Source organism: Xiphophorus maculatus, chromosome 11, assembly GCF_002775205.1.
Source record: "Xiphophorus maculatus strain JP 163 A chromosome 11, X_maculatus-5.0-male, whole genome shotgun sequence".
Classification (NCBI taxonomy): domain Eukaryota; kingdom Metazoa; phylum Chordata; class Actinopteri; order Cyprinodontiformes; family Poeciliidae; genus Xiphophorus; species Xiphophorus maculatus.
This window is the reverse complement of record NC_036453.1, coordinates 6,766,621-6,793,425: the sequence shown is the minus strand read 5'-3', so window position 1 is coordinate 6,793,425 and position 26,805 is coordinate 6,766,621. Positions and strand designations below refer to the sequence as shown.

The window sequence follows — 26,805 nt, the reverse complement described above, 5'->3', positions numbered from 1 at the left end:
TTTCTCCATCTTTTCTGTGTTTTTTATTTATTCAAAGAAATGAGAATAAATGTCCAATGAGTCCCGTTTGTCAGACTAAAAATACCTTTTGAAAATAATCTTCATGCAGGTAATAAAAATACTTTTCTATTAAGCCCACATTTCATTGGTCTGATGTAATATTCAAATTTTGAATGTTGTGTTTTTATTAGCTGTTAGAAATAAAGCTGTTAAAAATCAACCTTTGTCTAAATATTCCATATAATGTGTTTCACTTGATTAGTGAAATAAATGGACTTTTCAGTAATAGTCTAAAATGATCGAATTGATCTGAACATGCTTGTTTCAAACTTTAAACTGGACTTCTTAAAGTTTTTTGTTTTTCATTCTTTCATAAAGGCCAAATGAGGAAAATGAAAAACTAATTATTGTTGCTGTCCTGGATTCTCTCAGCTCAGCTGTTGATCTTTGAGAAAACAAACAAAATTTACTTTAAACTTATATTTCATTGACTAATTAGATGACTGCTGAGGGCAATTGGTTGCACTGAATTTCATTTAGGGGCATCAAAGTAAAGATGGTGAATACAAATACACGACTAGTTGTCAGATTTTTATTTGTTAGACAATTTGTATCATTTTACTGCTTATTTCCAATGAAGTGTTGGTCTGTTCATAAAATCATAAAGAAATGGCATTAAAAAAATAAAATACCTTCTGAAAATTTAAATCAGTTATTTTCAGTCAGTCTTTAAGACAAGCCCAACAAATAGATAAAATCTTCGGCAGAAGCAGCAGATTTGTAACATTTACCCATTATATATGTGTGTTCTCTTCATTTTCTGCTTCCTTTTTCTTATTCACACAGTTCCTGTTTGAACAAAGGAACAAAATATCAGGAAAAACAATTCTGCACAAATGCTCATTGATAAAGTTAACTATAATCCTAAATAAACAGAATCAGAAAAAGCCAATCAAAGATGATTAAACAGAATGAAGAAAACCTTTTACCAAAAATAAGTATAACTTCTTAAGTAATTGCAAACAACTCACCCATATAGCTGTTGCATGTCTGATAGCGCCTCTGGTAAAGCTTTTCCATGAGTTTCTGGCAGCATGAAGCAGAAACCAGAACCACAGACGGCCATAACACCCATCACTACGTATGGAAGAGCCCTGAAGTAAAACCCTGCGACATAACCGAGCCAGCTAATTTAATATCTACTGAGAGAAACATCAAGTACTTTCTAAACCAAACAAAATGCTTGTTTGTTTAAGATAAAACATGACACTACAGTAACTCTCACTGACGTCAAATACATTTTTTTTTAAGTATTTGTATCTTAAAAGGTTGTCACAGATTTCACCAATATGTTCCACACTCACCTAGATAAATGATGAATGGGGAGATGATGGTTCCAATCCGTGCGGCTGTGGAGCAACATCCCATGGCTGTATTCCTGATTACGGTCGGGAAGAGCTCCGCCGTGAAGGCGTACAAAACACAGAAAGCTGACGTGATGCCAAATTTTCCCACCATCTCCAGCAGCAGAGACACGCCAGGAAAATCTGAGGCCACAAAATCAGACAAAAGAATCAGATCAACTGATCCAATTCAAAAATAACTGCCTGCAAACTGAAACCACCTTAATGTGCTCACTTTACAAAAATAAGTTATTTTCATCAATTTTGATTAAAAAAAAAACTGTACATAGATTGTCACGTAATGTTTAATTACAGATCAAAATAATGATTATGATAAGCTTAATGTTTAGGCACACACATTTAGATACAACTTCTGTTGCTCCAATCTTACAAAAACATCCAAAATGCAAAAGTTTTATTCAAGTAAGATTCTGATTTAAAGCAAAGTGTTGGTAACATGTGTGTCACTGCAGGAGTTTGCTTATTTAATGCATGTTTACTAAACTCATTGTTGAATTTTATGAAATGTCTGGACGATGCAGACATTGCATCAATAATCCCACCAGGAGTTATTCCCTAGATGGATGGATCTTATCCAGACACACAGTTTAAAACTGCTTGAATAAGTGAAATTCTTTCAGATTGTCCACATTTTATTTAGAATCAGCAACTTTTCTCATCTTTGTTCTTTGCTTTGCAAAATACTTTTTCTTTACAAGGAAAAAGAAAATAGCCTTAAAATAGAACAAAAATGTCCAAATGTTCAATTTGTAGCTAAAGTTAATAATAGAATAGTTTGTACTTAAAACTATTAGGTTTGTGAATATTGCATTTTTAAAATTAAAAATCGCAGACAAAAGACAATCCTCAAAATTTCACATTTATGCAAGCATAATTTAAAGCATGCATAATTTCCACTGCTTATGTTTGCATCATATTTCATACAAACTGTAACTACAAATAAATGTAAAATATTTTACTGCTTTTTGTGGTTGCTAAGTATAGTAAATTAAATTTGGCTCCTACCGCCCAACAAATGCGTATACCTGAGTCTGTTTTGAAAAAGTTTTATAATTAGGAACAATAAAACTTGACGTGTGAAAAACCCAACATGACTGTTCTGGCGGTGAACGTGGTGAATAGAGCCGACTGTCTGGATCTTACCTGTCGGAATGAGGTTTACACAAATGATCATAATGCCTCCAAGTAAGAGTGTGGCAGACTGACAGAGGCGTCTGGAGGAGTAGCGCAGCAGCAACAAGACAACGATGTAGGCTGGAACCTCTGTAGCAGCAGACAGGAAGCAGTTCAGGTACGGGTCGCCGTGCAGGTTCGAGGTGTTGAGGATTAAAGCAAAGTAGTTCATGGCGACGATCATCCTGCCAAACAATTCAGGACAAATCTTCAGTACAGGTGAGACTAATAATACAATTCTACTGCACACATACCACAAGCTTGAAGAAAGCAACGCTGTGGAGAAAATGTTGCAGCTTTTCAGAAGGACCAAAATGTTGAATTTCTTGTCTTGCATCATCAATATTTTTTCAATCTTTGACAAAAGAAATACCAAAACAAAGGCAGGTCAAACATAGAAAGAAAAAACAGTTTCCCATAAAAAAATGTTGTGGGAACTTTTGCAACTACACAAAAGATATGAAACGATATTAATACAATATTAAAGGACAGACTATCAAACGTACCTCTGGTTGTGTAAAAATGGCGTCTGGAGCTTCGACTTTATTCAGCTTCGCTGCATCTTTAAGAATGGCTTCTGCTTCGGCTGCTCTCCCCTGAGTCAGCAGCCAGCGAGGAGACTCTGGGACAAACCTGCTCGTATAAAAACATTTCAACTGCATAGTGTTTAAACTACTTTAAAAATTAACTAACTCGGCTATTACCTCATTTATGTATTCTAAACAAACACATGAACATTTTTAAACAGATACAAGCAGGTTCTAAACTTTAAGATATATATATCTTACCTTGCATGCTTAAGTAAAAGAATGGCAGTGTTATGCAGGTCAAAATGTGAGGACAGTAAACGAATCTAGTGGGACATCATGTTGACGTACGTATGTCCGTTACCGTTGGGATGTTGGGCAGTATTATATTTAATCAGAATCAGGTACATTATTTATTTTTTGCCATATTTTAGAACCGAGTGAGGATGAAAGTTCAGCATTTAATACACAATGTCCCCAAGTCATCAAATACTTATTTCTCCAAACTGAAGGTATTAATGCTCCTGTCCATAGCAGATAAATGCCGACTTAAAATTTAACATAATTAAGTTTCTAAAAATCTGTTTCTCTACCACTTGGAGCACAGCAGGTACCAGAAGTCACAATCCAGTTAATATGCAATTTCTCTTTTAAACTTGGCTAATTAATTACCTTTTAGTAGTGACAAAGAAAAAACTGTTATGACAACCTTCTGCACAAAGGTAGCCTGATTTAAGTATGAAAAATATATTTTAAATCAACATTAAAAAGCCATTGCGAACTAAAAGCATATATAAATTTTCTTACCACCACAGAGGGATGTAGATGAGGCCAGAGGCAGCCATGGCGATCAGCAGCATCCGCCATTCACGGAGAAAGAAGGCTACGACAGGCATGGCCAGGTATCCCAAAGCTGAGCTCATGAATACGCCGAGTGAGCAGAAAACCACTCTGGTTTTAGGGCTCAGAACTTCAGCTCCTGTTGGTGAATGCCATATTTTTATATGTGTTTATGGAGAATTGTTGACATTTAATAATGTCACATTCTGAAAAACTTGGGAACTTTAGTTTTACCCAATACGGCCTTGACTTAGGATGTCAGATAGGATAAAAATAATAAAAATAAACACATAATAACTATATATGTAATTAACCAATATTATCAAGTTTACTTTAAAAATGCATACCCAGAACAAATGCAATGACATAGTTGGAGTATCCCCCAGCACCAACAATAAAGAAAATTAGGAGAAAGACCTCCCAGCCTGGAGAGAAGATCTGTGCTGTTAGCCCCACAGTTTGAACAGCCATCATGACAAACAGGATGGGCTTCCTTCCAAATCTGTGGAAGAAATACATTTGATTTGACTCCATGTATTCCTTACTGAGAAATTAAACTGATTGGGAAAGTATATTGATATGCAGCTCATACCTGTCAGACAGCTGGCCTGAGAACAGAACTCCGAACAGAACTCCGATGTAATGAATGGAGGTAGTCAGTGGGTTTTTGTATTGGTTCTCACATACTAAGTTCCACTGCAAAATCAGACATCTTCTTAAAGCTCAAGTATGTAACTTTGAGAAAAAAAGTATTTATATATTAGATATTTGTTAAAATTGTCACCGTGTCGTGACAGTTTGCTATGAGGCAGATAATATGTGAAAATATTAATCTCCTGCCTGAGCTGCTATTGCAGTCTGTAGAAATGCACCAAAAACAATCAACCAGAGCCAGGAGGCGGATCTTAGCGCTGTTAATCATGCTCATGTACTCACTGCTAAATGTGCCAATGGCAAAGAAACAACTCACCATTACAGGAAATCTGCTTATCTGTCATCAATGGTGGACATGCTAACTAGCCTAGCATTGACAACAGGCTATGCTAGCTCCAGCGTAGCACAAAGCAAAGGGGAGAGGGAGGATGAGCTGCACCACACAAGATTGTGATTGACAGCACTAAGACCCGCCTCCCTGACTCTGGTTGTTCACAGATTATCTGTCTCATACCACACTATCACAACATAGTGACCGCTTCAACAAATATGTAAAAAAATATTTTTTATGAAAGTTATGCTGCAGCTTTAATAATTTATCAGTCATTTGTAACAGGCATAGCAATTCCTAAAAAAAATAGTATTTCATCATTTTCATACTTGTAGTTTACAGTCAGAACCAACAGTCACTTGGTTCTGACTATAAACTACAGTCAGAACCAACAGTCACTTGGTTCTGACTATAAACTACAGTCAGAACCAACAGTCACTTGGTTCTGACTATAAACTACAGTCAGAACCAACAGTCACTTGGCTCTGAGCCTTCACACTCTCACATAACTGTTTGCATTGCACATATTCTGTAGAAAAAAATACCGTCTGCTGTTTGGGCCTTGATAAAAATGAGAATATTTCACCTTCTTATCATTCATGATGAGACTATAAAACCAGAAACCACAATTTTGTTTTACATTATAGCCAGCTTATGTCTATGAACATTTTATTTAATAAGTTTGTAACACGGTAGAAGTTTAAATGGAATGACCTTGTTATCAAGGGCTCAGAAATAGAAATACAAAAACCTTTTTGCCCATTTCTCACTGTCGTCTGAAATGCTTGATAATCTTAAAACAAATATAGAAATATTACAAAAAACTAAAACTTTTACATTAAAGTAATCTGCTAAGATCTTTATTGCCCCTTTTGAAATAAAGATAAGCTTTTTACACACCTCTGTAACGATGGTTGACTGGTAGATTTCTTTGCTGTATGTCCATCCATCCAAACACGTCTCCAGGGGAATTTCACTGACATTCACATCCACATTTGGGATGAAGTTCTTTTGAGAGTAGTTCCTGACTGTTTCCAGGTTAAGCCTCCAGCAGGAGCTGCGCTTTGTGACGCCATGGACTGTTTCCAGTGGGACTGACACATTCCTCCACATCTCACTGATGCTGATATTCTCAGGGATGCGGCATTCATGAGGCGGGGTGGCGCCTACAAAAACAATGTAGACGCCAACAAATCCATTTGGAATTATGCTGATGGAGAGCGCTAAAAAAATCCTCATCTGAAAGCGTCCCCAGGATCCCAGGAAAGAGGTGATGGTGTCATAGTCCCTGACCTCTTGGATATCCATTCTCTCACATAAAAAACCTAACAGACTGCACAAAAACACAAGCAGATGTTTGGTTCATTCAGCTCTTAGCTTCTTAATATTTGTGAAAAATGTAAAGTGTGGGTCAAATTTAAATGTCAACTTTAGCTATTGGGAGAATCCAGCAGCATATTGATAATAATTGATATCATGGCAACGGTTGGAGGTTTGTCAGCAACTGACCAATGGTGGTCGCGATTTGGCTCGAAGTAAGCAATGTTGAACCAGCAATGTTGAACCAGTAATGTTGAACCTCCGTCAACATTGACGGTGTTTTGTAGAAAGCTACTGCGTAAGCAACCTGTGACGTAACATCAGTGTGCGCATGCGCATTGCCACATGGTAGGATGGATTGTTAGGTAGCACAGATAGTCAGAACACCAGAGTTCCTCAGTTCTAGCACACTGCAGTCAGAGGTTTCCAGGAAAATAGGAAGTCATGGTCAAGGTTTGTCAGTGGGGAACATGGCAGCCGTTACCCAGAGGGTTTAAAGGGCGAATTACAATTCATTACAAAACCTAAACGGAGTCTGGAATAATGCAAGAAATGGATCAAGGCCTGCAGCCTTCCTGTCCTGTTGGATGAAACTGATCGACGGAAACTACCACACGTCTGTCTGCACAAAGGTACCTGATAGAAAACATCTAATTTTTTCTCATAAAGACACTTATTGATAGTCAAATCAAAGATAAAAAAGTGAAGGTACTTCTGCTTGATTTTATGTGTGTAAATTTCAATGGTAGCTCTACGGCAGCATGAAAACATATGCTGCACTAACTACTGTATTTACATTTAAGCACATTTCATGCTAGTTTTTATTTTTAAGCATTTCCTGAGGACAGATTTTCAAAGCTGGTATTATTAAGTCATTACTCACAGCGTTCACACCTTGTGCTCCTCAGCCTTCCTTGGCTCAGAAAGACTTGGGCTTTAACATCGACTCTCCGTTGTTTCCTGTAAATAACCTTACAGACATGATGCAGGACCGGTTGGACATTTTTATGATGCAGGACCGGTTGGACATTTTTATGATGTAGGACCGGTTGGACATTTTTATGATGCAGGACCGGTTGGACATTTTTATGATGCAGGACCGGTTGGACATTTTTATGATGCAGGACCGGTTGGACATTTTTATGATGTAGGACCGGTTGGACATTTTTATGATGCAGGACCGGTTGGACATTTTTATGATGTAGGACCGGTTGGACATTTTTATGATGCAGGACCGGTTGGACATTTTTATGTTGCAGGACCGGTTGGACATTTTTATGATGTAGGACCGGTTGGACATTTTTATGATGCAGGACCGGTTGGACATTTTTATGATGCAGGACCGGTTGGACATTTTTATGATGTAGGACCGGTTGGACATTTTTATGATGCAGGACCGGTTGGACATTTTTATGATGCAGGACCGGTTGGACATTTTTATGATGCAGGACCGGTTGGACATTTTTATGATGCAGGACCGGTTGGACATTTTTATGTTGCAGGACCGGTTGGACATTTTTATGATGTAGGACCGGTTGGACATTTTTATGTTGCAGGACCGGTTGGACATTTTTATGATGTAGGACCGGTTGGACATTTTTATGTTGCAGGACCGGTTGGACATTTTTATGTTGCAGGACCGGTTGGACATTTTTATGATGTAGGACCGGTTGGACATTTTTATGATGTAGGACCGGTTGGACATTTTTATGATGTAGGACCGGTTGGACATTTTTATGATGCAGGACCGGTTGGACATTTTTATGATGCAGGACCGGTTGGACATTTTTATGATGCAGGACCGGTTGGACATTTTTATGATGCAGGACCGGTTGGACATTTTTATGATGCAGGACCGGTTGGACATTTTTATGATGCAGGACCGGTTGGGCATTTTTATTATGTAGGACCGGTTGGACATTTTTATTATGTAGGACCGGTTGGACATTTTTATGATGTAGGACCGGTTGGACATTTTTATGATGCAGGACCGGTTGGACATTTTTATGATGCAGGACCGGTTGGACATTTTTATGATGCAGGACCGGTTGGACATTTTTATGATGTAGGACCGGTTGGACATTTTTATGATGTAGGACCGGTTGGACATTTTTATGATGTAGGACCGGTTGGACATTTTTATGATGCAGGACCGGTTGGACATTTTTATGATGCAGGACCGGTAGGACATTTTTATGATGTAGGACCGGTTGGACATTTTTATGATGCAGGACCGGTTGGACATTTTTATGATGTAGGACCGGTTGGACATTTTTATGATGTAGGACCGGTTGGACATTTTTATGATGTAGGACCGGTTGGACATTTTTATGATGCAGGACCGGTTGGACATTTTTATGATGTAGGACCGGTTGGACATTTTTATGATGCAGGACCGGTTGGACATTTTTATGATGTAGGACCGGTTGGACATTTTTATGATGCAGGACCGGTTGGGCATTTTTATGATGCAGGACCGGTTGGACATTTTTATGATGTAGGACCGGTTGGACATTTTTATGATGTAGGACCGGTTGGACATTTTTATGATGTAGGACCGGTTGGACATGTTTATGATGCAGGACCGGTTGGACATTTTTATGATGTAGGACCGGTTGGACATGTTTATGATGTAGGACCGGTTGGACATTTTTATGATGCAGGACCGGTTGGACATTTTTATGATGCAGGACCGGTTGGACATTTTTATGATGCAGGACCGGTTGGACATTTTTATGATGTAGGACCGGTTGGACATTTTTATGATGCAGGACCGGTTGGACATTTTTCTCGCCTGCCTCAGTTTTGGCTGATAAGGCAAAAATGACTCAAAACATGTTTGAACTCACGCTTCGAGTTCTTCTTCTTCTTCTTCTTCTTCTTCTTTTTTATGGCAGTTGGCAAGAAACGTTTAGATGTGCATTACCGCCATCTACTGGAATGGAGTTTGGGTCGGGATGCTAAAGGTACATTACACAGATTAACGCATCGAGTTCCACTACCTCTGCCATTATTACACCGTTTGTTTGTCGGAGGTTTGCTCCACTTCTGCCGGCGTCCTGTCAAATAAATGCCTACACTTTTGACATGAAGTTCATGTTTAAGGAATGAATGTTAGTCTACTAGAAAATATATGTGTATATTTTAAAAGAAGAAAATCTAAGTAGATTAGTTTATCTTTTTTATTTTTTGCAAGTGTCATGAAATTAGATTGTAATATATTTAGGAAAAACCCAGTGAGATCATAAAAGTTTGTCATGCTTGTAATAAAGTCATTGGATTAGAGATAGAAATGTTGAAATGTCTATCCACAAGAATTTTCTTGGGTTCAAATGGCTGACATATAAGCCCCCAAAATAACACTTGTGTGTGTCTGTGCAGAAATGTGAGCTGCTGCAGTCAGTCATGTCACAGCAAGGATGCAAACTTCACATCAGCTCTTCAGAGGAACCAACCGCCTGTGTTTAACAGGCTCCCACAAAGCAATGCAAAAAGCAGACATTTATTCTGAATTATTTTTCACTGTTAGATAATTTACTGAATGTTTACTGACTGCATAGCATAGAGATCGGTTTAGCTGCGTCAGCCCACCTCTTTTCATTCAAACCATTTCTTAGACCGAAGGGGCTTGACTGACCAAACATGTGGTATGTAGTAAAGAAGAAAAAAAAAAACATAACTTACCAAGTTTGAGTTGCAGTGGGGCGATGTCCTGTGGATTATGTATTAGTGGAGGTAACTTTTCCGCAGTGCAGGAGAATCCTCAGGTGATATAACTGCTCAGGTGGAAAGTTGTCGGTTCTGTCCGTAACCATAAACACCGAGGCAGAACCAACGCTCTCCGTCTACAGCTGCCAGAATCATGGAGCATTTAAAGCTAAATTTACACACGTCGCTTTCCCCCAATGACCAGACCTGATGGGATGTAAATCGTCTCAGCACATCATGTTATCCGTACTTATAAACTATAAAAATACTTATAAAAATAATTAACCAGAATTTAGATTTGTTGATGTCAGTATTTTTAAAATTGATTGAATTAATGAGCCATGACTTCCATGAGGCATAAATAAGATGAGACACAAAGATTTATTTCTCTGTCACTGTTTATAATAGCACTGAGCTGTAAGGCGGCAGATCTCCATAGTTCAGGAAATGGCTTCTAAAAATTAACTACTAACCTAAACGTGTCCATATTACTGTCAAATTAAATAAATAAAAACAAGTCTAGAGGAACTTAGAACATCTGGTAGGTTTTACTAAATCTAGTGTTCAGGTTTTAGTGCTTGCCACTGTTAGCATCAAAAGCTAAGATTGGTGTTTCATTTTGCACTTCAATACCGCAGCAATAAAGCTTAAGCAAAAACATTAAAGTAATCACATTACCCTTGCAATTCAAAAGTCTGACTTCTTTTTGTAAATTATATGGAAACTTTTTTTTTTTTTTAGAAATCTGGTTTCTAGAGTACAATTATTGAAGAGTGTTTTCTTTATGCTATCTTGCCAGTGAAGTATTTCCTAGTCCATCCTTTTTACTGATGAGAAATAGACTTAGATGTTATAATATTTTCCTTGCAGATTTTAACTCTTGTAATTTTGTAGCATTAAAAAGCATGAAAATGCCAAGTATGAATCATTTTTATGTCACAGAACAAACGACTTAACGAAGAAGTTTGTGCTTTTCTTCAAGTATTAAGGCGTATAATGTTGTAAGGGGACAGGAAGATTGCAGTTTGACAGGCTTTAAATAATTTTAATGTTCAAAAGTTAGTCTTTGGATGTCCTCTGCTTCATAATTCAGACACAAACCCAACTTTCCAACCCAAAACTCGACTTTGACCTTTGAACCCTGTCACAATAGCTGGATGTGCACTCTTCATCAGGAAAATCAGGAAAATAACATTTTCCTGTCAATATGAAGCAAAACATGTTTGACATTTAAGTTACAAGGAAATAAGTAAATAAATGAATCAGCAGTTGTGAGGACAAACTTTTACTCCCCTCCTCAACTGTCATAATGATATTGCATATTAAAAATCTATAATACAACTAAGGAAGTGCAACTATGTCAAGAGAAAGACCAACGCAGTATATATATGTATAACTATAACTTGGTTTCTTTAGATTGGGGAATGTTCTCTTTCTCCATAGTTTCATCTTCCATTTCTTTTCTTCTCCTGTTTGAATAAAAACAGTAAGAGCAAATTGGAAAACATTAGCTTTCAACTTCAATAAAATCATTACGTTTTTAGCAATAAAAGTAGCAGTTTAATACATTTGGTCCCATGTTAATAGTGGAGGTAGCTCCACTATTAACATGGTGGAGTTACCACCATGTTAAAAAGCTGCTTTAACACTAAAACAGCTTTTTTTTAGACATTGTAAACAGTTGTAGACTCACCTGCAGATCTGCTGTATTTGAGGTAAAGTCTCTGGCAGCGTTTTCCCAAACGTCTCTGGCAGCATGAAGCAGATAATCCCACCACAAATGGCTAAGACACCCATCACAATGTAAGGGAGCGCCTTGTAGTATTTCCCTGTTAATTAAGATAAACATGCTGTGAGAGGGAAAGGAAAACTTTTAGTACAAATTTTATGCCGACAGTTTTTTAAAAATCTTATGGTAACTGCCCCAATTCATTCGTGATAACTGCCATGGAAACTTTTTGCTTTATGTTATTGAGTCAAAAGTTATTATTTCATAAAAAGTCATAATATATTGCAAATAACACGTTCTAAATTGGATTTTACCAGTTACTTATATAATATCTGAAATAAATATTTGAACAAGCAGAGCATGTTGAAGCTTATTGTCATTACCACAGATAACCACTAGATGGAGAAGTTTGACATAAAATTTTAGATCAATGCTGTTTTTGTGAATCTTTTTATCTGGCTATACATTTTATTTTTGTAACAATTTTTTACAGGGACTATTTTTTGGCTTCAAAAATTTATCAACATTTCTTTCAAGCATCTAAATTGTAATTATTTCCTTACAAAACATAAGTAGCCTAAAAGAAATCAAATTAAAAAATAGATTTCTTTGTTGTTAGTAATGTTGCTGTTTTGTAGCAAACTTTATCAAAACTTACATTCTGTATTAAGGATAATCTAAAAAGCAATGCACATCACACAAAATCCTCACACCTAATTGATTCTTACTTTTTTAAAATTTAGTTTTGTTTCTACACTTTGCCTTAAAGTATTGACACTTATTTGCCATATTACAACCCCAAAATTCAGTCTTTTTATTATAATATTACATATTAAACAAATGCAAAGTAGCATATAGATTAAATATAAAAATTTGTTTTAAAATAAAAGTCAAATCTAAAATGTGTTATGTGCATACATTAAGTAATTTTGCAAACTATATTCAACATACAATATTATTTATCTGCTGTGGTCTGGTCTCCATTTTATGTAATATACCTTAGACAACATATGGCAGTATGTATTTAAAACAGAGTGATTTTTGAAACCACAGAAATTACATCTATGCATTACATTTTTAAATGTTTTCCAGAAAATGGGAGATTGGCACAATGCTTTTTAGTTGATTTTGATTGTTTACCTAGATAGATGATGAAAGGAGAGATGATGGTGGCGATTCGGGCGGCCATGGAGCAGCAACCCATCGCTGTGTTTCTGATGACGGTGGGGAAGAGCTCTGTTGTGACTGAATACACCACACAGAACGCTGCAGTCACTCCAAACTTTCCTAACATCTCGAGCAGCACAGCCACAGTGGGCAGATCTGGACAATCAAAGAAGAAAAATTAAGTTTCACATTTAATGTTTAATAAAAACATGGACTTTTTTATTGCATCATTTCCTATATTTGTCCTGGTTATGCTAAATTCATTGTAGGCACACAGAATAGCAGATTAGCCTTAAAAATGCACTGATAATCTTGTTAGAGTTGCGTTGATATTCATTATTTTTTCCAGTTTTGTTAATTAACAGTGTTCCAAAAAGGCTTAGAGCATTACCTTTGGGAATGAGTTGGACACAGAGGATCATGACGCCTCCCAGGAGCAGAGTGGAGGACAGACACAGGTGCCTGGAGCAGAACCGTAGCAGCAACAAGGCTATTATATACGCTGGGACTTCTGTCACAGCAGACAGGAAGCAGTTCAAGTAGGGGTCACCATTAAGATTTGAAGTGTTGAGCAACAAAGCATAGTAGCTAAGGGTGATGATTATCCTGCAAAGAGATTCACAAAACTCCCTTTAATGGAAGACTACAAGAGCAGAAAAGCTAGACAGTTAATTAGTGCAACTGGTATAAAAGTTCAAAACTTTGTCATTTAAGGAAGTTGAATACATACCACAGACTGGCACACAACAATGTAATAGATGCTATATTGCAACTTTTCAGGATGACAAACACATTTGTTTTCTCATCCCTTTTAGACAAAGCATCTTCAATCTATGTAAAGTAAGAGGAAATAGTCACTGAAATTAACATCGACTCCAATATATCAACTGTTAAAGATGCACTAAAAGAAAACGTGGTCATATGTCTGACTTCAAGCTCAACGCAAAACCGATAAAAAGCTTTGGTGGCATCTTTGTGTCTTCATAGTGATGTAGCTCAGGGTAAACTTACCTCAGCTGGTCTAAAAATATCCTGAGGGATTTCGACTTTATTCATTTTTGCAGCATTTATAATAATTTCTTCAGCTTCTTTTATTCTCCCCTGAGAAAGCAGCCAGCGAGGAGACTCTGTGAGCAACCTGAACACAACATCATCTGCACATCAGTTTATGACAACAGTTTATGAAATTCTTATAAATGTTCCCAAATGCATCGTTGATTGTTTATGGTGTTGGTATTGGGATAAGAGATGCCAAAACTATTAAAGGTTGTTTTTGCAACTAACATAAACATATTTTTTTCTGTGGACAATAATAAAAAGATAAACTAAGATTTGACACAGAAAATTTATACTTTAAAAACCCAGTTTAACAGAAAAATTCACTCAACTTAGAGAAAACCAATGTGATGCTGAAACAAAACTTTTAAACCTGCTGAAAAAAATTCTAAGAAGCCACAAAAGAAAAATAACTTTAAAAGAAGATTTTACATTTATCATGTACAAATAATAAATAAACTAAAGTATTTTAGTTCAGCCTGAGATACTGGACAATGATTCACTTCATATCACGTAACGGTTTTACCACATGAACTGCATTCCTTTCAGGTCTTAAATTTTTAGAAATGCGTTTTCACACAAATGTTTTATCCTCCAAATATGATCAAAACATCAAATTGTAACAGCTTTTTATTTTTATTTACTTTACTTAATCCAAATATGATAAAAAAAAAACTAATTTAAAAACACATTAGCATCCAACATTCTGAGGCTATTTTTTTTAACACAAAGGCCCATATAGTCTAATTGACACAAGCAAATGTTGAAGTGCAGAGAGTGAAGACAGGAGTACAAGAAAGTTAAACAAAATATTATATAAAACAATGTAATTATTATATTTCGCTCTTCGTGTCCTTCTCTTACCACCACAGAGGGATGTAGATGAGTCCAGATGCAGCCATTGCGATCAGCAGCATTCTCCAGTCACGGATGAAGTAGGCCACAGCAGGCATTAGCATGTAGCCAACAGCTGAGCCCATAAAAACGCCCAGGGAGCAAAAAACAACCCGAGTTTTTGGGCTGAGAATTTCAGATCCTGCAGGTTTCATACAGAGAATATTTAAAAATCAGAACATTTTCTGTAAACATCCTAAAAATCTAATTTAATGTTTTACAAAGTTAAATAGCTGTGTACAAAAGTTACCAAACACATTTTACAAACTAGTTTCTTATCCCAACAGTTGATAGGACTGTATGTTTAATAAATCATTTTCCGTTATATGTTTGTATGACAGACAAGTTTGCAAAACTATCTTTGTTATAATCTTCTGGCAACGTGTTACTGGCTTCCTGTCACAAAAAGAGACTTTTCTTCTTTTCATTTTACATAAATCTATCAAACAAACCAATAACAGACAGATTTTCTTCTTACTTAGTCAAGTCTAATTGAAAACTTTGATAGCAGAAAATACTAAACTGAATCTTTTCTGTTCCAGGTCGTTGTAAATACATTTTAGTTGACTCTTAATCTAACATTGAACAATATTATTAGCTGACTTGTTTTTCTTAAACAACATACCCAGAACAAATGCTATAGTGTAGTTGGAGTATCCTCCAGCTCCCACCAGACAAAATATGAAGGTGAAGATCTCCCAGCTGGGTGAAAAGATCTGTGCTGTCGTTGCTAAAGTTTGAAGAGCCATCATGACAAAAAGAATCGGTTTCCTTCCAAACCTGTGGAACACGACTGTTTGGATCAGCAAGATGGTATTTTAGTTTCCTCTGATGGGAAAATTAGTTTGCTTAAAGAGAAATCCTGAAAAGATACATACCTGTCAGACATCTGGCCTGATGCCATGGTTCCCACAAGCACCCCAACATAATGAATAGAGGTGGTCAGTGGAGATTTATATGCATTATCACACACCAAGTCCCACTGTAAACACAGATTTTTGAAAAGGATTTTTACAAGTTTCTTTATTAATAAGTATGTAAGAGAAAACATTTATGTTTCAGTTTGGTTATTAAAACCTCCAACCAAACCAGCCAGGCACAAACAGGACATCGTTCCTGCAAGAAGCACTGGGCTTAACGTTTAAATCACTAAAATATTACAGGAACACTTGAAAACAGGAGTGCCCAATCCATTCCTCAGCAGCTTCTGTTTTTTAACTTTAAGATGCATAATTTCCCCAAAACACCAAAATAAGATGAATAGCTCATTATCAAGCCTCTGCAGAGCTGAATAACAAGCTGATTTCAACCATTTCATTTAGATCGCCTCTGAAAGCTGCAGGACAAGACTTTGCCAAAACTATTTAAAAAGATTTAATTGAAAAAAAACTTTTGGCAATTTGAATCTTAATAACATTTGAAACTTAAAGACTTCAGTGAAATTAAAGTAGTTTTGCAATATGCATGCAAGAAGTAATTTCTGCTTAAGTTTGTGTGTCAATCTAACTAACGTACAATACTCATTAACATTTAAAACTTTTAAACCAAGCTTTGTTTTTCCCGTCTCATTGATCAGATCATATAGAAAAAACCCTCAAGGAAAAAGACTGTACAATCCACTCTTTGAATATTTCAGAATAAAATAATCTTACATCTGTAACGATGGTTGACTGGTAGATTTCTTTGCTGTATGTCCATCCATCCAAACACGTCTCCAGGGGAATTTCACTGACATTCACATCCACATTTGGGATGAAGTTCTTTTGAGAGTAGTTCCTGACTGTTTCCAGGTTAAGCCTCCAGCAGGAGCTGCGCTTTGTGACGCCATGGACTGTTTCCAGTGGGACTGACACATTCCTCCACATCTCACTGATGCTGATATTCTCGGGAATCTGGCATTCATGAGGCGGGGTGGCGCCTACAAAAACGATGTAGATCCCAGTAAATCCGTTTGGGAGGATGCTGATGCCCAACGCTAAAAAAATCCTCATCTGAAAGCGTCCCCACGATCCCAGGAAAGAGGTGATGGTGTCATAGTTCCGGATTTTTTGGTCGTCTTTTTCCCGACTGATTTCCTTCATTTTTATGAAAAAAAAAATATATATATATAGTTCTTTAGGCTGATATGCACAACACGGTTTTCTGCTCAGCTCTGTGTCATGCAGAGACTTGGTTTGGACCTTAAAGCTGGGTTCACATTTTTAGATTCCTCCATCAAAATGTGGGAGGTCACACTGGGACATACAGACTATAAAACAGGATTATCTCTGGTTTATCTTAGGTTCAAATTACTTTTTATGACTAAACGCATTGTGTATTCATTATTTACACTTATCCTTTAAATAATTCCTTAAAGGATGCGAATCATTCTCATATAAATGTAAAACAGTAATAAAAACTATCTGTTTCCATGGATACTTGTTTTTTCATTGCAGCAAGTTAAACAATGATGAGATCAAGACGTTTGCACAAGGCTTTGTTGTGGTTGTTCATAAACTGGTTTAAGGTCCAAAGTCCTAAAGGATAGTAAGCCATAAAGAAGAAAGCGTGCTTCTCCGATTAAACACAACGAACCTGATGCCTTTTACTTAAGGCACAGATTTATCGTGAAAAGTATTCTGAGTTATAGCTTTGATAAATAGGATAATTTGTAATAATAATCTGGAGAATATTAGTGGAGCAAAGTCCAGGTTATTTATTGTGCTGAAATAATAATCCACATTGTACTTGAGTTCCAGGAAAACCTGGGATGCAAAAGAAGGCACCGAATTGTTTCCAATGCATAGAAGCACATATTATTCCTCATGTCTAAATGCGATTCTTTTCATCTTAATTCTCCTTCATGCTGGTTTACTGTAATGTTGGGAACGTGCCAACCCAAAAATAAATGTAACAATGTTGCTTCAATGCAGGATTTGTGCATAAACTACCATAAATTACCCTGGTGATTTATGGTAGTATATGCCATAAATCACATATGGCTTTGCACAATCTACGGCTTGTGCAAAGCCATATGTTGCCATATATATTCATTGTTGTCATTTGGTAAGACAGTTTGTTTTAGAAAGAATGTCGGTTATCAGAACTTATAATTTCCTGCAAAAATCCTGGAGAGTTTTGAGAAGTCGTGGAATTCTGTCCAAAGACTCAGTATGTATTTAAAAGGCTGAAATGTTGGGCAAAGTGTGTAATTAACAAATATATTTAAATCATTGCATCATCTGCAGAAAAGAGCAGAAAGCAAAGGAGAAATATTAAACCAAACAGGCAGGCGGCCGCTGGAATGGCTTTAAAGAAGTTAATTGGTAAATCCACTATAAAACAAAGTTAGGTTAAATATTCCTATGCTATTTAGTTATATTTGACTTGGATATAAATATCCAAGTCAAATATAACTAGTTTATATTTAGATCTATTACATGATCTAAATATAATAGATCACAATACATATTTCTAAATAAACAACATTTGAACTTAGAGGACTAAAGAAACCTCTTAGTAAAAGAAACAAAATTAACAACATTGTTCTCATAATATTCAGTCAATTTATCAGGTTGTGAGTTGAGAAAATTCATTTGTACAATATGGAAACTATACCTGAAAGACAACAATTGAGACAAAAAATGTTGACCAATCACACCTGGTGCAAGTGGATACAAAAAAATTTATTCATTTATTGTTTTGTAACATTTCTAGAAAATGTTTTCAATTCCTAAACATCAGCTAAGTGAAAATAAAACCAAACACACTACAGTATTTGCCTTTTTGATGGCTTTTTGAATCCACAGCGGACATTTTATAAGATTCATTTACAAATCTCTGTTGAGAGAACAAGGCAAATTTTATTTCCTTAAGACAAAAAATAAATCTAAAGGCTTAATGTTTGCACTTCAGGTTTTTCTTGTAGAATTGGTCGATTGCGTGAGGCTCCATTTTGAAAATATTTCTTCTTTTCAGATCGTCCACAGAACCTAAAATAAAAAATTAATAACAGTTCAACATCAAACTGAAGACTAAATACGTCCTATTTCTGATTTCTTGCCATTTGACAGAACTAAACTAAAGGTCAGTGATCTCATACAAACATTTCACATCATATTCTTATACTGGACACTGTGTACTTCCTGCATGGAATATATTTTTTAAATGTGTTTGAAAAAATGTACATCAATTTTTAGAGCTTAAAAATTGATGGGAAAATGTCTTCCAAGGTTCTGGATTTAGATAAACAAAAAAGATCATTCTAACTTATGTAAAATGACAAACTTTAAAACAATTTTATTGTCAGTGAGGAAAAAACCCTAAATTTTGGTCTTTTTATACATTTTACATGTTGCTACGGCGATATGCTGTTTTTATTTCTAAGTCTAGGTAATCAAAATGACGTGTTCTTATCACACAGCAAAACTGTTTGAAATATAATCTGAAAGTGTCTGTTTTCTATGCACACCAGCTTCAAGGTCAAGTTTTAACATAACTCATAACTTCAATCATCTTATCTAGACGTTACATAAGCTCCGAACAGAAACTTTAAAAATGAAGGTGATTTTCAAGTAAAGTGTTTTTTACAATTAAATTAACAGCTACTGATCATTTTCTATTCACTTAAGTATTCCATTTATTTCTTCTGCTTCATGTCATGTTTAATTTTCATATTATTTGTATTTAACATACTGTAGCTATATGTAATAGAAAGGCATATTTCTGCAAAGAAATTAAAAAATCCCATAAAGTATGAAACTGGTTGCAGTTTCTATTCAAACTCCAGTGAACAAATGAATGAATGAATGAATGAATGAATGAATGAATGAATACCCGTGGCATTCTTGCATCTGCTCCACTGTTTCTGGTAGATCTTTGTTGAAAGTCTCCGGAAGGAAGAAGTTAACCACAGAAGAGGCGATGGTGAGGCTTCCCATTAGAATGTAAGGTAGAACCTTGTTATATGTACCTGTAAATATGAGGATATAAGTTAGACATTGAAGAATGGCATACAGTACTTTCACTCGGTATTTTGTTTTGTGCAGATGCTTTTTGCTTTGTGAAATCAACAGAGGCAGGAAGAACCTAAGTAGATGACATAAGGAGCGGTGATGCTGCCGATGCGAGCTGCAGAGGAGCACATTCCCATGCCAACGTTCCTGAGCACAGTGGGGTAGATCTCAGCAGTGTAGATGTAAACTATGGTGAAGGCCATGGTGAAGCCAAATTTCCCAGTCATTTCCAGTGCCAGAGCAACATAATGTAGAGCTTAGGAGGGATAAGACAGTTTATAAATAGTTTAGTTTAAGGTGATGTAGTTCATGTAGCATCACAAATAATGACAGAATGAATCCAAAACATTTATAGCAGCTGAGAAAACTTTTGTGTTTTACAGTTGAAACCATGATTTACAGTTTTCACTTTTATTTTAAGTTTAGAGGCTAAATGTGTTTCTTTGCTGCCACTTTTACTTCAGCTGAAATCACCTTAAACAAAGAACGTGAGCTGCTTACATAATCAACACGGTTCTGGTCTTCTGGTAAACTTTGAGTTGCACAGTCAGCAGTCAGGTATCAGTTCTAACACAATGTCTGACTGTTTTACCTGACACAGCTGTTTACCGTGCACAGCCAGCACAACTTTATAGGTCTTCATCTTGAAACCAGTCAGCTATAATGAGCTAAACATTTCCCAGTTTAAACATGAATAAATAATCTGAAGTACATGATTGCTGCACTGATGGAAGAAAGTCATTTTTACATACTTTCTGCGTCTGACATCTTAGAGAATATGCAGTTTTCATAAAATAGTGAATAAATGTTTTTCTTTTTAATTAAAATAATAGATTTCAGAATTAAAATTGAAGATTAAATAGCTTATAAAACCAGATTATTTTCTTTTTACAAATTTAAAATTACTTTTAGACAACATTAGAACGATATCTTAGACGTTGAAAGGAAAGTTTTTTGTAACTTTACCGTCTAGCCAAAGTGTTCCTATTCCTAAAATGTGCTATAATGTAATCAGATTAAAGAAGTCTTACTGTCAGGGATGAACTGGATGAGCAGAAGAACGCCGCCTCCGATAACCAGGAACGTTGACAGAATTACTCTTCTTGGACATTTCCTCAGCAAACAAGTAGAAACTATATAGGCGGGTACTTCAGTAATCGCTGATAAAAAACAATTTAAAAAAGGGTTGCCACTCAGGTTAGAAGTGTTCAGGGATAAACCAAAATACCCAATGTTTATCGCCATCCTGAAAAGACAAAGAGAATATTACAGACAGATAGCTATTTTTATGTATATTTTTCTCATTACGTACAATTGTTCAGTCATTTATCCATAAATGATCATTTTCTGATCCCCAGAGAATCAAATGTTTAAATTAAAAACTTTTATTCTCACCACAAAAGGAGACACATCAGTGTGATGCATCTGAGTTTACTGGACTTCAGGACATCAAGCATGGTGTATTTCTTCCCAGGTGGAATTTCCTCAACCTAAAATTAAATGCATGTGCAAAGAAATATCTCCAATTTATCATGCATGTTTTTGTTTGTCCCACAGTTGAGGCAAAGATTACATCGTTTAGTTTTGAAATAATACTCTCAAAAATTAAATTAACAACAAACACAAGAGTTTTGGATATTATATTTATATATGTTTTTTAAATTAATGTAGAAAATGGTGCATATTTTTCACCCTAAATCTATATTCCCTTGCACTGCAGTTCTTTGTCTCTATATGTTTTGCTCATATTTTGTCCGATGTTCTGCAGTGACTCACACTCAGTCAGGATGTACAAAATCTGTGAAAATACATTTTCAAGTCCTGATACAAATAAATGCATCAATTGACTCTACAGTAGGAATAATAGATAAATAAACCTTAAATCACAGTCTACATGTACTGAAGTATCCAGCAATGTCATAAAAATCCTAAAACGTGACTTTAAAAATAACTTTGAAATCCATGAAAATCCTTCTTAGAGCTGGTGGACAATTGTTGAACCATTTTAATTTAGATTAACAGACAACAACACAATAAAGAAATTAATTCTATTAATTCAGCCAGACTTATCGCTCATTCAGTGATTCATATGTTTAAGTGGAATTTGCAGTAACACTTTCCTCTGTGTTTAAATCTCTTTCTGTGAAAAGCACACCAGTGATGAGATTTCATGTGAGAGCCCTTTGACCCCCAGCTAGCAGATATCGATCCTAAACATGGAAGTGAGTAAAACGCACTGCAGTTTCACAGCATCTGTAAAGAAAAAGACGCAGCGTGGAGCCGAATCCCACCTCAGATTCTCTGAAGATGACTGACGGTGCCTGCACTTTGTTTTTCCTTGCTGCGTCTCTCACTATGACCTCCGCCTCCATCACTCTTCCCTGAGTAATCAGCCACCGAGGCGACTCTGGGATGAACCTGAACAAGTAGTTTAAAACATTCAGCACATTTTGAGCATTGTTCTGGAAATCAGTGAGTTCTATGACAAACCTACCACCACAAAGGGATGTAAACCACAGAGGTTGCTGACAGAACTGCTAGCAGAGTTCTCCAGTCTCTGATGCCGAATGCAATCCAAGGAAGAGTCATGTAGCCGATGCAGTAAAAGAGGAAGGCTCCGAGAGTTGTAAAGAGAACTCGCATGGTTTTACTCAACAACTCCGTACCTATCAGAGGATTAAAGAAGAAACATAAACTGCACTTATAAATAAATAGGTTTAGGTTTATATTTACTTACCCAGTACGAATGCAGAGATATAGATGGATATCTGAGAGGCTCCAACAAACAGGAACATGACACAGAAAATTCTCCATGACTGGGAGAATGACTGAAGCAGAACAGAGAGAGACTGAGCCCCAAGAGATATGAAGACAACCTTCTTCCTTCCAAACCTGGAGAACAAAAACAGGTTCATCTCATTACCTTAGAATTAAAAACACATTTAGATTAACTACAATAGTTCAAAATAAAGAAGCTAAGTTTGCACTAAAATGGGTTTTTTGAAGTAATGTCAGCATGATGCATATTGGATTATCCTGGTGTGCCTTAGTGTACCATTAGATGGATGGGGGGTGCGGGGGAACGGACGGACGGATGGGGCGGATGGGGCGGACGGACGGATGGGGCGGACGGACGGATGGGGCAGACGGACAGACAGCGTATTGCAAGAAGGGGAAGGAGGTCTGAGTGTACGCTAAGACTGAACTCTTCAATCTTAAAAAGCATGAACCCATTAGACCAGGGGCGCCCAAACTTTTTGAGACCAAGATCTACTTTTTCTCTCACCAGCCGGCTGAGATCTACCTGATGACACGAAGACATAAAAATTGTAAATTAAACTTTATTGACTTATTTTATATGCGAATATACATGAGTTATAGCAGAAATATTAAAGTGATAGAAAAACTAATGCAATTTCTTCCTCAGTGAGATTCTGACACTGGGAGGAGGTTACTGGTTTCTCAGTCACAAGCTGGTTGTAAACCTGAGGCCAGCAGGTGTCAGTCAGTTATGGTAGATCTGAACTTTGACCTCAATATGAGAAGCTACAGGAACCAAAGAGCTCTGTAAAGGTAAAGGCAAATCTTCTGACGTTGGGATATAATTAATTTAATTTCACATGATTATCGCGGTAGAAGCCATTTGTTTGTTAAAATTTTATTTGTTCTACTTGATGTTTGTTGTGAATGACGTAAACTCACAAACGAACGAGGTAATTAGTCCAAGTTTGTCGTTTATTGAACGTTTAGAAATTATAGCGGCTGTAAAATGTAAACAATGGTAAAATAAAGACTTGTACCTTTTTACTCTCTCTCTTCATCTCTCTCTCTCTCTCTTCATCTCTCTCTCTCTCTCTCTTCATCTCTCTCTCTCTCTCTCTTCATCTCTCTCTCTCTCTCTCTTCATCTCTCTCTCTCTCTCTTCATCTCTCTCTGTCTGTAGTTTAAGCACACCCGTTGCCGTGGCAACCGCCTGCGCCCCGCAAGCCGAGCAAAGATTACGTTAAAAACATTCAGTCCGTTACGATATCAGGTTTCCAGGCTTGATATTTATTTCTGGATTATTAATCTGCCTCCCCTGAACACCGCGGCGGCTGATTGGCTCATTTAAACTCCTGCTCTGCTGGTCAGTCGCTCTTTGAGTCGCCCCCCCCCTTTTTTTTTTGTTAACGGAACTGAAAGGCACTGAATTGCGCAACACCTTGTTGAAACAATAATTACTGAGAATATTAATTTTAACACGTTTTGTCGATTTAAAAAAAATATTATTCTTTAATGAAGCTGCAAACGTTTAGGATCTTAGTGGATATTTTGATGATCTGTCAGAAGGAAGTTCTGCTCTCATCGTCACCTGCTGCTGAGATCAACTCAGAACGTATTGAGCCCCCTTCATTAGACAATGTGTGTGTTTCTGATTCTAACTGTGATGTCAACACTGGGACTTGTTATCTGGTAAATTGTCTGGAACCCTGAACCATTTTATTGCTCATAATCTACTTTTTGTATTTGCAATAGAAAGGGCATGGGTTGCTGACCTCTTGACCCTTGTAACCAGATCTCAGAGGGTTAGATAAGGTCAACCCTCTGAGACACAAATCCAAAATGAGACACAAATCCAAAACTTCAACTTTTGAAACAATCGGGGCTTCTTGGTACCTCAGCAGAGCTACAGGCTGATTATATCCAGGCCACACCAAACAGATCATTTATCAAAAAAAGGCTGATGTTTCTGGGTTGAAACATTTTAATCAGTTTTATGAAGTATTGTCTGTGAAACAGTTTCAGTTTTCATTACCTGTAAAAATTATGAAAATGAACAAAATAAAATCTCAAAATAGTATATCACTATGTGCATAGTAATAAATAAAAATGTACAAGTTTCTCAGTTATTGAAATAAATTAACTCTGCTACTTTATAGGGAGGCAGCGTATTAAAAATGAATGCCCTGTGAATATAATACCACCACATTTCATATGTTGAAAGAAAAATAGTTATCGGTCACTTATGAAGAAAACAATTGATCCAAATAACCTGACTAATAATGCATTTACTGCAACAGAAGATGGCGCTGTTGTCTTTGTTAGAAATCTTCAGCAGACTTCACTAGCTGGTTTAATCAGAACTTATTTTTTTTAAACAGCCATTAACACGTTTTTGTTGCCACAGTTCCTGGGACAAATTTATACAAATGGTACTGGACAGAAAATCATGCTCTGCAGGATTAAAAGTTGTACTGATTTCTTGAATTGGATGACATACCTGTCAGAAAGTTGTCCTGAGATTAGAGAGCCAAACAGATATCCCACAAACAGGGTGGAAGATGCAAAAGGAACTTTCCATTGGTTGTCACAAACAAGGTTCCACTGGAGAGACATAAAGATTAAAAACAAAACTAAAAAAACCAGCAGAACATGAAAAAAACAACATTAAATTGACCTTCATACTGACCTCAGTGACTATTGTGGACTGGTAGACTTCTTTGCTGTAGTTCCATCCATCTAAACATCCTTCTAGTGGCAGATTAGTGAGATTAAAATCCCTCCCAGGAATATAACCCTGGTCAGAGAGATTTTTAACCGCAGCCAGATTATATCTGCTGCACTGGCTCTGAACTGCTTCATCACCCACTGTTGTGAAGGGAATGATGGCATTTCTCCATTCCTCTGTCAGGTTGACATCTGGAACGAGACAGCTGTGTTTTGGAGCTGCTCCTGCAAAGATGATGTAAAGTCCGTTGAATCCGGTTGATACAAAAACTGTGTTCAGGAGGAAGAAAGTGAGCCAGAAGAAAGGACCGATTTGTCCAAGAAATGCAGTTTCCTCATCGTAGTCTCCCATTTCCCCCCCTTCCTTCTTCACAGTGAAGTGTGGTGTCCCTCTTCAGCTCCTCAGCTCAGTGCCAGAGTTATAGAGTTGAGCTCTCTGTGGGGTAGAGTGGACTGGGTCCCTCGGTGGGCCGGAGTCAGAATTGAAAAATTTCCATTTCCAAGTCCTGTGAGTATTAAACCAGCTGTGTGGAGCGCAAGTTTCTATCCAAAATCAAAATCTTCTGAAATGCCAGTTGACCGACTCAGAGCCTTCACTAAGTGATTTGATTGAAGTAAATTAAATCTCCACAGAAGTTATTCTACTGTATGTATCCTGCAACCCACACTACCATGGGGTATTTTCTCTAAACAGCATTCCTCACTTTTAAATACTCCAAGTAGTCCACATGACTGTACTCTAAATGTTGCTAAGTAGCACTAAGACTCTTGTTGGACTGTGTTAAAACAGACTATTGAGGCAAACCTGCCTTTATGGAAAGTCCTACTGAAACTGTATCAATTGGATGTTTGCTTTGCTATCTTAAAGATAAACTCTCAACTCACAGGGTCCCTGAGAAACCACACATATTTTGCAGACCAGCATTTGTGGAACGACACATGAATCTGTTGGGCCAGAATGTGCATTGATGTTTTTATAACTGTGTCTTTGGAAAACACAAAAAGTAGACCTACTGTATGTGCAAGTCTTCATTTCTTCAGTTAAAGATTGTAGCTCTAGAGGGAGACATTAAATTCTGTCTGGCAGAGCAGCCACTGCTAACGGATTACATAATCAGTTTTTACTGAATAAAGCTTTCTGTGTTGGTGGTTTACTCACAAAATTAGGGAACAGATGTTCCCAATGAAGTCAGGTTTTTGCTGCATGTCGTGTTTAAGATGTCCAACTGCAGGTTTTTCTGTTTTCCTCAGAAATAATTCGATCGACTTCACAGAGAAAACTTCTGTGCGTTCTGCTGGAGGACTGGACTGATAGCTGCACCGCTTCATGGACTTTAGTATTCTAGACACAAACATTTAGAAAAGAGCAAACAGATGTGAAAAACAACCTCTGAATTAAAAAAATTAATGTGTCAACATGATTTTAAGGAATTTCTACATTCCTTTAAAAATCAATTAGTTTAATCAGTGCATTGATTATTAATCATCAGGACTGTATTGT

General features: G+C 36.7%; 3 protein-coding genes across 6 annotated transcripts; all 3 read right to left on the bottom strand.

Annotated features, from left to right (window-relative positions):
* Positions 1 to 584: 584 nt before the first annotated feature.
* Positions 585 to 10,032, bottom strand: LOC102222898 (solute carrier family 22 member 4-like). Of its 4 annotated transcripts, none has more exons than XM_023342745.1 (10): positions 9,954 to 10,032; positions 5,850 to 6,282; positions 4,557 to 4,660; positions 4,312 to 4,466; positions 3,932 to 4,103; positions 3,104 to 3,230; positions 2,568 to 2,952; positions 1,365 to 1,547; positions 1,032 to 1,167; positions 585 to 849 (listed from the first exon to the last, which is right to left on the bottom strand). In XM_023342745.1, the coding sequence occupies exons 2-10, from the start codon at positions 6,255 to 6,257 to the stop codon at positions 795 to 797; spliced, it is 1,725 nt and encodes a 574-aa protein (XP_023198513.1). In that variant the 5' UTR covers positions 6,258 to 6,282; positions 9,954 to 10,032; the 3' UTR covers positions 585 to 794. The 4 variants fall into 4 exon arrangements, with proteins under 4 accessions (XP_023198513.1, XP_005808833.2, XP_023198514.1 ...); XM_005808776.2 differs by lacking the exon at positions 9,954 to 10,032 and having other exon boundaries at positions 2,568 to 2,782; positions 2,852 to 2,952; positions 5,850 to 7,338; XM_023342746.1 differs by lacking the exon at positions 9,954 to 10,032 and adding an exon at positions 7,153 to 7,338.
* On the bottom strand, positions 9,154 to 17,055 carry LOC102219842 (solute carrier family 22 member 4-like). Its single transcript, XM_023342748.1, has 10 exons — positions 16,476 to 17,055; positions 15,702 to 15,805; positions 15,449 to 15,603; positions 14,794 to 14,965; positions 13,885 to 14,011; positions 13,604 to 13,704; positions 13,265 to 13,479; positions 12,847 to 13,029; positions 11,671 to 11,806; positions 9,154 to 11,446 (listed from the first exon to the last, which is right to left on the bottom strand). Exons 1-10 carry the CDS (start codon positions 16,902 to 16,904, stop codon positions 11,374 to 11,376), a joined length of 1,695 nt encoding a protein of 564 aa, XP_023198516.1. The 5' UTR covers positions 16,905 to 17,055; the 3' UTR covers positions 9,154 to 11,373.
* Positions 17,056 to 18,488: 1,433 nt separating this feature from the next.
* Positions 18,489 to 25,656, bottom strand: LOC102223152 (solute carrier family 22 member 5-like). The gene is made up of 10 exons (XM_014472418.2): positions 25,267 to 25,656; positions 25,078 to 25,181; positions 22,555 to 22,709; positions 22,312 to 22,483; positions 22,109 to 22,235; positions 21,213 to 21,307; positions 20,849 to 21,063; positions 19,891 to 20,073; positions 19,639 to 19,774; positions 18,489 to 18,794 (listed from the first exon to the last, which is right to left on the bottom strand). The coding sequence occupies exons 1-10, from the start codon at positions 25,654 to 25,656 to the stop codon at positions 18,692 to 18,694; spliced, it is 1,680 nt and encodes a 559-aa protein (XP_014327904.1). The 3' UTR covers positions 18,489 to 18,691.
* Positions 25,657 to 26,805: the final 1,149 nt, after the last annotated feature.